This window comes from Pongo pygmaeus, chromosome 11 (genome assembly GCF_028885625.2).
Source record: "Pongo pygmaeus isolate AG05252 chromosome 11, NHGRI_mPonPyg2-v2.0_pri, whole genome shotgun sequence".
NCBI lineage: Eukaryota > Metazoa > Chordata > Mammalia > Primates > Hominidae > Pongo > Pongo pygmaeus.
In genome coordinates this window covers 103,480,827-103,493,265 of record NC_072384.2, presented here as the reverse complement: position 1 = coordinate 103,493,265, position 12,439 = coordinate 103,480,827, and the positions used below count along the sequence as shown (strand labels likewise).

Below are 12,439 nucleotides of genomic sequence, written 5' to 3'. Positions count from 1 at the left end.
ATGTGAAAGCTGTAAGTACTAAAATATTTAGCTTTTAGATCGGGCGCGGTGGCTCACACCTGTAATCCCAGCACTTTGGGAAGCTGAGGCAGGCAGATCACCTGAGGTCAGGAGTTCGAGACCAGCCTGCCCAACATGGCAAAACCCCGTCTCTACTAAAAATACAAAAAATTAGCCAGGTGTGGTGGCGGGCCTCTGTAATCCCAGCTACTTGGGAGGCTGAGGCAGGAGAATCGCTTGAACCCAGGAGGCAGAGGTTGGAGTGAGCCGAGATCGCGCCATTGCACTCCAGCCTGGGCAACAAGGGCAAAACTCTGTCTCCAAAAAAAAAAAAAAAATTAGCTTTTAATAAATATTATTCACTTTATTTCAAATCAAAGGCTGATTTTTGTATCATTTTTATGACAATAAAAACTAATTAGCACCATTCGTAAAACAAAAAGAAAGGTAAAACAGGTGTGAAAATATGATAGCATCTATTTCAAAGCCCTGTGAAGCATTCTGTTTTAGTCTGTTACTTTCGCCTTCTGACTGTACCAGAAGGTAAGGGATAAAGCATTGACTTCATATATGACTATTCTGTAAAAACCAATGTTGGAGGTTCCAAGCAAACTGTTGCTAAGGAACAGTAAAAATTACAAAGCTTAGCCCAATTACTGTATTGACAGAAGTACACCTGTAAGTTAGAGCTTAGATACACTCTGTTGTAATAGCTGTGGCGATTTCAATTCAGTACTGTATTCAAGGGAGATACAAAGATGATTAAGAGAAAGTTGCTGCCTTTAATATATTTATAATGTACCGAGGCAAATGGATAAATACACAACCTAAGGCAGAAAGTGTCCTAATTAGGTAGCAAATAAAGGCCCATAAGAACATGTTAAGAGATCTAGTTTAACAGGGGACTTACAACTACTCATTCAGAGGAAACATGGCATGCTAGAAAGGCTTTGGAGTTAGATGGTCAGGCATATAATCCTAGTCACTTTCTTGTTGTGTAAACTTAGAAAAAGTATTTAATTTCTCAAAGGCATTATAGGCTACGTAATCCTTTCTGTGAGTCTTGGTTTTAACTCCTAAAAAATGAGGATAGCTGACTTTTTACTATGAAGATTAGGTAAAGTACCTAACAAACACAGTGATTGCTTAAGAACATATCTAGTTAATAAATGATATTTTTTTTTGTGCATTCTACATCACTAAATTCATATACTGAAAAAGATCAAGACATCTTTGAAAACTAACATTAGATTAATTTCTATTAACCCAAACCTGTGTGTCATCAGGAAGATAATGATTTCATTTCCGATACCAGTACAGGGAAAGAAATATATGTAGTAATATTTAATAATTTGATTCTACAATTCAAATATTCTATAATTTGATTCTTAAGACTGGGTTTGGGCTCTGGAAAGCAAGTGCCTTTTTGGGCAGATGTTAGCTATTAGAAGTTTTACATGTGGAATGAGTCCCAGTATGAGGACAGTTTTAATGGCATACCCTAATAGGTACTCAGTTTTTCCTCTTGGAAATAATATAAGACTTCCTGAGCAAACAGAAATCTCTCTGTGACTGAGAGTAATTGGCTATATATATGGATCTTGACTGCAATATTTTGTTATGTACTTAAATCTACTTCTTAAGTTGACTTAAATCTACTTCTTAAGTTGTTGATAACACATATGACTTACCTTTAATAACTGACAAGGTGTTTGCCCAAAATTATTAATCATCCCTTCTAAGGCTTTTCTTTCTTTCTCATCTGTTAAGGCATCCAGATCCACAGCTCCTAAAACCAGAAGAAGTCAACTTACTATAGAGTGAAAACAAATCAGCAAGCCACATCACTGATTAATGTATCAGGCTAATTGGGGTGTGTGTATGCGTGTGTGTGTGTGTGTGTGTGTGTGTGTGTGTGTGTATATATATATATACACACACAGTCTTGCTCTGTTGCCCAGGCTAAAGTGCAGTGGTATGATCTCGACTCACTGCAACCTCCACCTCCTGGGTTCAAACAATTCTCCTGCCTCAGCCTCCTGAGTAGCTGGGACTACAGGTGCATGCCACCATGCCCAGCTAATTTTTGTAATTTTAGTAGAGACGGGGTTTCACTATGTTGGCCAGGCTGGTCTTGAACTCCTGACCTCAGGTGATCTGCCTGCCCCAGCCTCCCAAAGTGCTGGGATTACAGGCGTGAGCCACCACCCTGGCCTCATTGGTATAGTTTCAATAAGATATTATTCCATTCTTCAATTTATAACATTGTGAAAAGATAATTTAAAAAAATCAGCAACTCATCAAACATTAAATATATATAAAAATTAGCTAAAATATTTTAAGCAATTGAAAATTAAATGATATTCTATGAAGGTTTCTATTGGGCCAGGGGTGGTGGGTCACGCCTGTAATCCCAGCACTTTGGGAGGCTGAGGCGGGAGGACTGCTTGAGACCTGGAGTTTGAAACCAGCCTGGACAACAAAGTGAGACTTCATCTCTCTAAAAAATTTAAAAAATTAGCTGGGTGTGGTGGTATGCCTGCAGTTCCCAGCTACTCAGGAGGCTGAGGCAGGAGGGACTGGTTGACCCCAGGAGTGCCAGGTTGCAGTCAACTATGATTATGCCACTGCACTCTAGCCTGGGTGACAGAGCAAGACCCTGTCACAAAAAAAAAAAAAAAAAAAAAATTTCTTTTGCAAAAATAACAAACTATACTCAGAGTACACCTAATTGTTTTGGTCATGATAGCTAAACTCAAACAAGAGTAATAACTACACAAAAATACTGCTTTAAGTTATTGCTTGAAACAAAGGTTTCAAAAGGTAATATTCTGGTTAACTGATTATACACAGCCACACCTAATATGGATTGTTACACGACTAGTAATTGGCTAAACTAGGTAAGTCCAAGCTTCTAACAGCCATGCAATACTTTCTCCTTACAAACCTATTACCTGAATGGATACAGTATGGCAAAAATATGCTCATTTACTATAAGTTTCTCATAACTTCACACTATTCACAATCTGTAGAACTATTAGTCTTCTTAAGGATTAGTAAAGAACTACTTTTTAAAAATCATTTTAAGGCCATCAGAAGATATTCTTGATTCTGAGCTAAATAATGCCATCATACGTATCATTTGAAGAATCTGTTATTTGTAACTTCAAAGGCCTTGTTTCAAATTCTGCTACTGTTTAATACTGAATATTTAATGTTTGACTCAACTGGATAGGACAAATATGTTAGAGATCAAAAACTTTTATGATGTTAATAAGTGACATTTATAATTAGATTGGCATATATACACTTAACTACTATTACAAAAAAAGCAGCGGTCTCTTAATCTTTCAAGTAAAAAGATGTTTTCAAAATGTAGTCTTTCTCATATTAAATAGGCTTCAAATAACTGTAAACATATATTAAACAACAGTTTCTATCAAGGTAAAGCAAGAGAAAAAGTGTACAGATTTATACCTTCATAACTACAATAATAGAAAACGTTGAGTGCCTCTACTGCAGCTGGTCCCCTCTGTTTATAGCCAAAGATCAGATCTATCCATTCATGAAGATGAGCTGAAACATATTCAGACTCCTAGAAAAATAATAAATTTAATAATTAATATAGAGATATCTTCCAACTACACTGTAAATTCAGTTCTTTAAAAAAGTAAGGATAAATGAAACATTTCCACACACAAATCTTTCTGGCAGCAAAATAAAATTATCTCAAAATAATGGCAAGCATTTATTCAATATCTACTACATATATTAACTATTCCTATCTACTATAATGTAGATATATTTATTAATATTAACATATGCATTTCCTAATAGGCGAATAAAATACAAATATGCTTATAACAGCCCAGAAACAACAAAAGAGCTAAAAGATAGATATGGAATGCATCTCTGTGGTAAAATTTCCATTGAAATAGTTGTCTAGAAATTCAATTCAAGAAAAAAAAAAGATCAATTTAAGGAAACAATGAAACCACATTTAGGTGGAAAAAATGGCTACAAATCATTCTCTCCCTCACAATAACCATTTATTAAGAGGAGGACAGGGTGGCAGGTAGAGACCTCCTGTAAATTACTAGTGATAATTTGAAAGACAGTGAGGAAATTGTTATTGGAGACAGGAGAAAATGGGACTCATGTTTCAGTTATACGAAAGAAAGAATGAACTCATGAATTTGGGTGTACAGACTTCCAAACAGTACATTTTAAAGTGCCATTTGGTTTCTTTCAGATGCCTATGATAAAGTGTGACAGCAGTAAGATGGGTTAAAAAGTGAACTATTTGATTTTTTTTTTTTTTTTGGGACGAAGTCTCTTGCTTTGTCGCTGAGGTTGGAGTGCAGTGGCGTGATCTTGGCTCACCGTAACCTCCACCTCCCATGGGTTCAAGAGATTCTCCTGCCTCAGCCTCCCAAGTAGCTGGGATTACAGGCACCTGCTACCACGCCCAGCTAATTTTTTGTATTTTTAGTAGCAATGGGGTTTTACCATGTTGGCCAGGCTGGTCTTGAACTCCTGACCTCAGGTGATCCACCCGCCTTGGCCTCCCAAAGAGCTGGGATTACAGGTGTGGGCCACTGCACCCAGCCAAAAGTGAACTATTTGATTTGTAAGCACAATTTAAAGAAAATATTAAAAAGCCAAATATTGCTGGGCTCAAAAATAAAAAAAAAAAACCACTGCAAGAGTCAGGCATGGTGGCTCATGTCTTTTACCCCAGCACTTTGGGAGGCCAAAGCAGGCGGATCGCTTGAGCCCAGGAGTTCAAGACCAGCCTGGGCAACATGGCGAAACCCCCTCTCTACAAAAAATTAGCTGGGAATGGTGGTATGCATCTACAGTCCCAGCTACTCAGGAGGCTGAGGTGAGAGGATCACCTGAGCCCAGGAGGACATGGCTGCAGTGAGTTGTGATAATGTCACTGCACTCCAGCCGAGGGACATTTCTCAGTCCCGGGATCTCTAGAGGGCAAAAACTCTCAAAATGAGAAATTGCCTAAGGCAACTATCAAATCAGAGTGTCCCCAATAAAATATGGTCTTGGATAAAAGTTTAGTTCAAGGGTTTGGCTGTAAAATAATCTGTTGAGATCTCAGAAAGATTTAAGGTTGTGCCCCACAGACCCACTCAACTAGAAAATAGAGTGTCTAGGAATCTTAAGAACATTTTTCCATAGTAGCCGCCCATCCAGCCCAAAGTAGAGAAGGGACTGTTTGGTAATGTTGAATGGCTTTTGTCTAATAGAGCTGACATGTAAGAAACCTATAAAGTTTTAAGTGGAATTAGACTAGTTTAGAGTAAAAGAGAGAAACTGTTTAAAAAAGAAGAGAGACCTTTGGCTTTCAATTCACTGTGGTTAGGAAAGAGGCTGACAAAGATACTCATGTAAACAAAGTTTTATTATTTATTTATTTATTTTTATGGAATAAAAAGAATGACTTAGTGGGGAGCCAAAAGCTCAAAGGTAGAACCAAGAGCCACTGAGAACCCCTCTCGGGAAACAGGACTGGACCCTAACAGAAGATCTGAGAGCATGTCCTTACTGGAATTCTGAATTGCTATAAACCAGTATTTGTATTTGTGACTGCTAGGAGCCTCTTGCTTTTCTCCTCCTTTTGAATGGGAATGTCTGTTATAAGTTCTCTTATCCTTTCATACCACTGTTGTTATATGGGGGCAAATAACTTGTCTCTTTAGTTCAGGCTTCAGATCCAAGAAGAGCCACATCTGAGTAGTCTCATCCACACACAGACTTGCCTTAGATAATGAGATACTGAATTTTAGGCCTCAAGCCTTAATGCAGAATAGCAAACTACTGTCTGTGGGTCAAATCTGAGTTGCTGCCAGATTTGTAGATTAGTAGTAGAACACAGCCATATCCATCTGTTTTTGCAGTACAATGGCAGAACTGAATAGCTGTGACATAGATCTTATGACCAACGAAGATTTACTATCTGTCCCTTTACAGAAACAATTTGCCAATTCCTTCCCTAATGAGATGAGAGTTTTAGGGGAAGTGTGTCTTGAGAGGAAGTGAATATATTTTGCATGCAAGAGGAAAATAATTTGTGACCAGAGGGCAGAATACATGTTGACTTAAGATAGCTACAAATTCTTTCTCACTCTTAGCATTGAAAGATGGAGCTCAATTTCCCTCCTCTTCAATCTGGCATTGATACTGTTACTGCTTAAACATTACAAAGTGGCAGAAGTGATGCTATGAAGAAAGAGTGGAAGCTTCCACTTTCGGGGAGCACTTAGGTGCCAGGTGAGGAGTCTGACTACCCAGTTGGAGAGGAGATATCCTGAGATTACATGGAGAGGGAGAAAAGCTAGGATCCTACCATTTTGATGCAGCTTTCAGATGACTCCAATCCCAGCTGCCATATGACTGCTACTAACTGCATGAGAACCTCAAGCAAGAGCAACAGAATTCCTCAGTTGAGGCCAGCCAACCCACTGAACTGTGGGAGATGATGATAAAATGGCTATACTTTTTTTTTATTGTTATACTTTAAGTTCTGGGATACATGTGCAGAACATGCAGGTTTGTTATGTAGGTATACACGTGCCATGGTGGTTTGCTGCATCCATCAATCCGTCATCTACATTAGATATTTCTCCTAATGCTATCCCTCCCTTAAAATGGCTATACTTTTAAGCCACTGAATTTTGGAACAGTTTGTTACTCAGTAATACATAACTGAAATATATAATTCTAATATCTTATTAATAGGGTTGTGAAAGCTGTATGGATAAAGATGGAGTCCCTTATGCCAAAACCTAACAAAATCCAGTGGAGAGGCCATCAAGGAGGAGCTCTTATGCATACATGCCTACATGCCTACAATAAAGACTATGACAAAGACACTCTGAAAACCACAACTATACACCAAGAATACTTCTGCAAGGATGTCTGCCTAGCAACTGCCTGTTCAACCTTGGACTAATGCCATCCTTGTTATTAATCCGTGTGGTCAAGGATAATTGTTTCAAAACAACTTATGTAAACTTCCTCACTTTACTTTTAAAAACCCTTGCCTTCCTGGGTACATCTCTGGTCCCTAATGGTTCACCAGGGCACAGGTATTATCAGACTGCAATTCATCATTCATTCCCAAATAAACTCTTTTTTTTTTTTTTTTTTAAGATACAGGGTCTTGCTATATTGCCCAGTCTGGTCTCAAACTCCGGGGCTCAAGTGATCCTCTCGCTTCAGCCTCCTAAGTAGCTGGGACTACAGGTGCACACCACCCACACTTGGCTAAACTCATTTTTGCTTTTCTAAATTTTTTCTAAATTCCTTATTCACGCATAGGGTTAAGGCTTACAAATATTATAATCAAATTCTGAATTTTATAAATATATACTTATTTTATAAATATATAATGATAAAAAATGTTTCCAAGTACTGGCTTAATTATTTTCAGAGTCCTCCAACATTTCAGTTTAGGTAAAGAATAAAGTGAGCTACTGTGGGGAAAAGTGGAGCCATCAACATCATCTGCAAGATAGCAACACAATAACCAATGTTAAACTAACCCTCACTAGTCCTTCAATTCCAAATTAGGAAATTTAACTAAAAACTAATGCTTTATTTATTTATTTATTTTTGAGATGGCTTCTCGCTTTGTCTCCCAGGCTGGAGTGCAGTGGTGCGATCTCAGCTCATTGCAACCTCTGCCTCCTGGGTTCAAGAGATTCTCTTACCTCAGCCTCCTGAGTAGCTGGGATTACAGGCACCCGCCAACACAGCCAGCTAATTTTTGTATTTTTAGTAGAGATGGGGTTTTGCCATGTTGGGCAGGCTGGTTGCTAATTCCTGACCTCAGGTGATCTGCCCGCCTCGGCCTCCCGCAGTGCTGGGATTAGAGGCGTGAGCCACTGTGCCCGGCTTTTTTTTAAAGTGGCATTTAGGGTTTAGCTGTCTTTTTTTGTTTGTTTGTTTCTTTTTTTTTGAGACAGTCTCGCTCTCTCGCCCGGGCTGGAATGCAACGGCGTGATCTCAGCTCACTGCAACCTCTGCCTCCTGGGTTCAAGCGATTCTCCTGCCTCAGCCTCCTGAGTAGCTGGGATTATAGGCATGCGCCACCACGCCTGGCTAATTTTTTTATTTTTAGTAGAGATGAGGTTTCACCATGTTGGCCAGGTTGATCTCTGAACTCCTGACCTCAGGTGAGGCTTTGGCCTCCTTGGCCTCCAAAAGTGCTAGGATTACAAGCGTGAGCCACTGTGCTTGGTTCAGCTGCCTTTCTTTTAGAAGCTTAGTGAAATCTTTCAGAGAAAACAAAAATGTACTCATCCTTGTTAGATTTGAAATAAATGTGAAAACTGTAAAACACCAAAGTACACCAGCTTGGTGACTGGAACATTTACATATACAGTAGACGGACATTTTACAGAGCTGAAATGTTTAATATTTTGCTATATATATATATATTTATTTATTCATGGTACTATACTATAGTCTCACTATATCAGAAGATTCATATCCTCAAAATAAATTCCTATATTGTACTTTCTAAAGTCAACATATATAATAGATTACAAATTAATCTAGAAAAATAATTAAGTCAGATTATCCCATCCTCTGGAAAACACATCTTTTATCTTATTATTCTGTCTAATAACTAAATGCAAAAGTCTTACCAAAGCTTTCCTATGCTTAAAGATGAAATCTTCAGCTGATTTAGCCCATTTGGGGAGAATGACATCATTTACTAATTCTTTGGAAACTTGTAGACGACCCAAGTTAAATTCTAAGACATGTAAAAAGAAAATGTATCAAATCATTTTAGATTATAATAAACAAAGTAAAACAAACAATAATGAGGGCACATTCCTACGTAAAACATATTTTTTTCTTTTAAAATTCTTATCTATTGGAGTACATACCAGTTAATTAAAAAAAAATAACTAGTTTTAAATTAGCTATTATAAGGTAAATTAGAGTAAGAATTAAGTTGTTAAGCAAGAAAAGTGGGGGAAACTATAGCTACAACCCTTATTTTAATCTGACCAAAATGCAAAATTAAGTTTTCTTCTTACACTTAAAATAATGAGAGGGACACAGTCCCTCACAGTAAAATACAGCTCCTTAAAGCTTTTTGGTGTAACTCATACCTTAAACTCACCTACTGGAAGAGTTATATTTGTCTGGTGGAAGAATAATATATTTACATACCACTATTCTAAATAGATACTTGCATAATAAAGATTTGCTCATATGGTTAGAGCATGGCATTTTGATAAAATTTCCCCAAATATGAGGTTTTATTGTTTACACAACGTGGCAGGGGAGAAGGGGGACTGTTAACACAAAAGAACTTCAAAAAAGAAGGCCTTAAAATACCAGTATGCTGCCTTAAAATACCAGTGTATCACAAGTTGGAGAGGAGTTTAAATGTCATAAAATGACAGGATGCACAGGGTCTTTGGTTTTATGTTAAACCCATCACAGTGTAGCAGATAGTATTCGTTGCCCACCTGATAGTCATTCCCTCTTTTTATTTGCTAGCAGAACCTTTATTTCATTCAAGTGTCCATCTCTGCCCTATATTTCATGCCCATTCCAGGTGACTGGTCTAAGGGTTGGTATATGACCCAGTTCTGGAGAGTGAGGAGAAGTTATGAGAAAGAGTTTCTCACTCTTAAGAAAGGACACAATGGATTAACAGCCTCACTTATTTCTACAATACTGTTGGATCTGCCTATGATGCCTAAAACTGTGTTAGGCATTTGTGACCATGAGAGGAAGTAGACAAAGCCAAAATACTCAGAATGGCAGAGTGAAAATACAGAAAAAAAGTTGGCGCTGATGATGCTAAGCTATCTGAAACTACCATACCTTAGGATTTTTATTATGGGAAACACTAAAATTTCCTTGTTTGCACAATTTTGAGTTGGTTTTATTAAATTTCTTTTCCCAAAGGCTTTCTGTTTTTCTTTGCTTTTTAAATTTTTTATTCTTAAAGGCATTCTAATCGATACATTTGCTTTCTCCCAAACCGCTCATTTCAAAGAGGCAATGTATAGCTAGAAGTGGAGGCCATCAGGACAATTGTGCTAAAGATAGCAACTAACTCTGATATAAAATGTTAAAGAGTACCTTAAGTTCTCTATCCAAATGTAGTCTGCTCATCCCTCCTATTCTACATACTCTGCTTTAGGAGAATCCAGTCCAACAGCTGACTGAGAGTTTAGGATCGGACTCAGACAACAGATTCACCTCATTTTCTGAAAGTCACCAATTCTGACTGCCTTACTGTGATGCCCTGCCTCCAACAGCTTGTTCCAGAGCACATGGTCAAAGTGACATTAAGCACTGGATATGTTCTCCACAGTATGACAAATAATTGTACTGAATAAATGAAGGGTCAAACATTAACATTACATGTTAGGGCAGGGAAAAAAGTTGGTAATAACCCTTTAATACTGTGGAACCTCCCTAAATAACACCAATAGTAAAAATATTGCTAATTTCCTTATTTGTACTTAAAAGTAAATATAAAACTACCTCACAGAAAAAGGATTTGGACATTTAAAAAGGTATTAATATTTAACTCCATACTTCTCTACTTCAAAAACATAACATAAATTTTCAAATATTATAGTAACTTATACCCTGTCATTTTAATTTGCCTACTCTTGCATGCTCTAAATCAGGAGTTACCAAATTTTTCCTATAAAAAGTCAAAGAATAAATATTTTTGGCTTTGTGAGTGATATCATATCTGTTGCAACTACTCCAATCTGCCACTATGCTTACTTTGAAAGTAACCTTCTATGATACAAAAATGAATTGGCTGGCCGGGCATGGTGACTCCCACCTGTAATCTGAGCACTTTGGGAGGCCAAGGCGGAAGGATCACTTGAGTCCAGGAGTTCGAGACCAGCCTGGACAACAAAGTGAGACCCCCATCTCTACAAAAAAAAAATTGTGGGCATGGTGGTGCAGACCTGTAGTCCTAGCTACTCAGGAGGCTGAGCTGAGAGGATTGCTTGAGCCCAGGAGGTCAAGGCTGCAGTGAGTAGTGATCACAGCACTGCATTCCAGCCTAAGGGAAAAGCGAGACCCTATCTCAAAAAAAAAAAAATTGGCTGGCTGTGTTCAGTGAAACTGTATATACAAAGACATGAGTTTGCCCATGGAGTTGGTTAATAGACCTGTAGTCAGCTGATGGTTAGTCTAAATCCTCGCCTTATCTAACTCAAACACTTTTAACCTAAGTGGTATATATAGCTAAAATAGCATATGGTCATTTTTGCTTCCCTAGTAAACACTGCAGTCTGATAAATTCTCTTACTGATTCAAATTTGACTCCTTTAGCTTAGTTCCCTATAGCACTTCCCTGGAAGGTTAAGACTCACAGCATTAGTTCAGCCCTGTCACTAAGTAATCCATAGACAGAATGAATCTTAAATAATCTACAGGATATTACAAAAATGTCCTGAAAGACATTTTGAGGCTCCTCCATTGGGACCTGCTAGTCAAATTTTTAATCCTCTATTTCTTACGATTTTGATTTTCCAAAAACTCTGGGAAATAGAAGAATTCAGGAATAAGTTCTTTAACATCATATGGATTATCCATAAGAGCTTGCCACGTAGCAGGAATAGAATGGAACTGTCGATCTGCACAGTCAAACCTGCATGTAGAAATTAAAAGAGAACGTAAATATTGAATGAAATCAACAACAAGACATGAAACAAAACTTTTAAACTCCCTTCAGGGTTCCTAACGATCAGAGGTACTGTTTTCTGAATCTTCCTCTTTAATGCCTACATGTACAATTAACTCTCCTTATTATGATAATCTCTATCTTTCATATTGTGTTGTCAGGAACTAAATACTCTAATTTTAATCACCAGTAGCACCTTAGTTGAACTAGTTGAAAACCAAATCATACTGGAGAAAAATTTCAAATAAATTAAATATAATCTTGAGAGTCTTTTTAGGGCTGGGTGCGGTGGCTCATGCCTGTAATTCCAGCACTTTGGGAGGCCGAGGCCGAGGTGGTGGATAAACTCAGGTCAGGAGTTCAAGACCAGCCTGGTCAACATGGTGAAACCTCGTTGCTACTAAAAATACAAAAATTAGCTGGGCGTGGTGACACACACCTGTAATCCCAGCTACTTGGGAGGCTGAGCCAGGAGAATTGCTTGAGCCCGGGAGGCAGAGGTTCCCGGGAGATGGTGCCACTGCACTCCAGCCTGGCCGACAGAGCAAGACTCTGTCTCAAAAAAAAAAAAAAAAGGCATTTTTTCCTGAATAAAATTTATTATAGAAAGTGAAGGTTATTTCAATATTTGAAAATCAGAGTATAAATATGATTATAAACATTATAGTATCAATATACTTGGTTAATAGATCTATAGGAATGCTGCTGATTTAATCACTGATATATAAATATTTTTAC

At 37.8% G+C, this 12,439-nt stretch overlaps 1 protein-coding gene across 7 annotated transcripts in view; it reads right to left on the bottom strand.

The window, feature by feature from the left end:
- The window catches only part of NBEAL1 (neurobeachin like 1), a 206,445-nt gene that overhangs the window by 31,088 nt on the left and 162,918 nt on the right, over window positions 1-12,439 (bottom strand). For 6 of the 7 annotated variants that reach the window (XM_063648349.1, XM_054479175.2, XM_054479177.2 and 3 more), the window contains 4 exons: window positions 11,538-11,668; window positions 8,670-8,779; window positions 3,478-3,595; window positions 1,692-1,789 (listed from right to left, as the gene is read on the bottom strand). In XM_063648349.1, the coding sequence (XP_063504419.1) occupies window positions 1,692-1,789; window positions 3,478-3,595; window positions 8,670-8,779; window positions 11,538-11,668 (457 nt within the window). Of the gene's footprint in view, window positions 1-1,691; window positions 1,790-3,477; window positions 3,596-8,669; window positions 8,780-11,537; window positions 11,669-12,439 lie in introns of those variants that run through there. The other variant, XM_054479180.2, reaches the window with a different exon arrangement.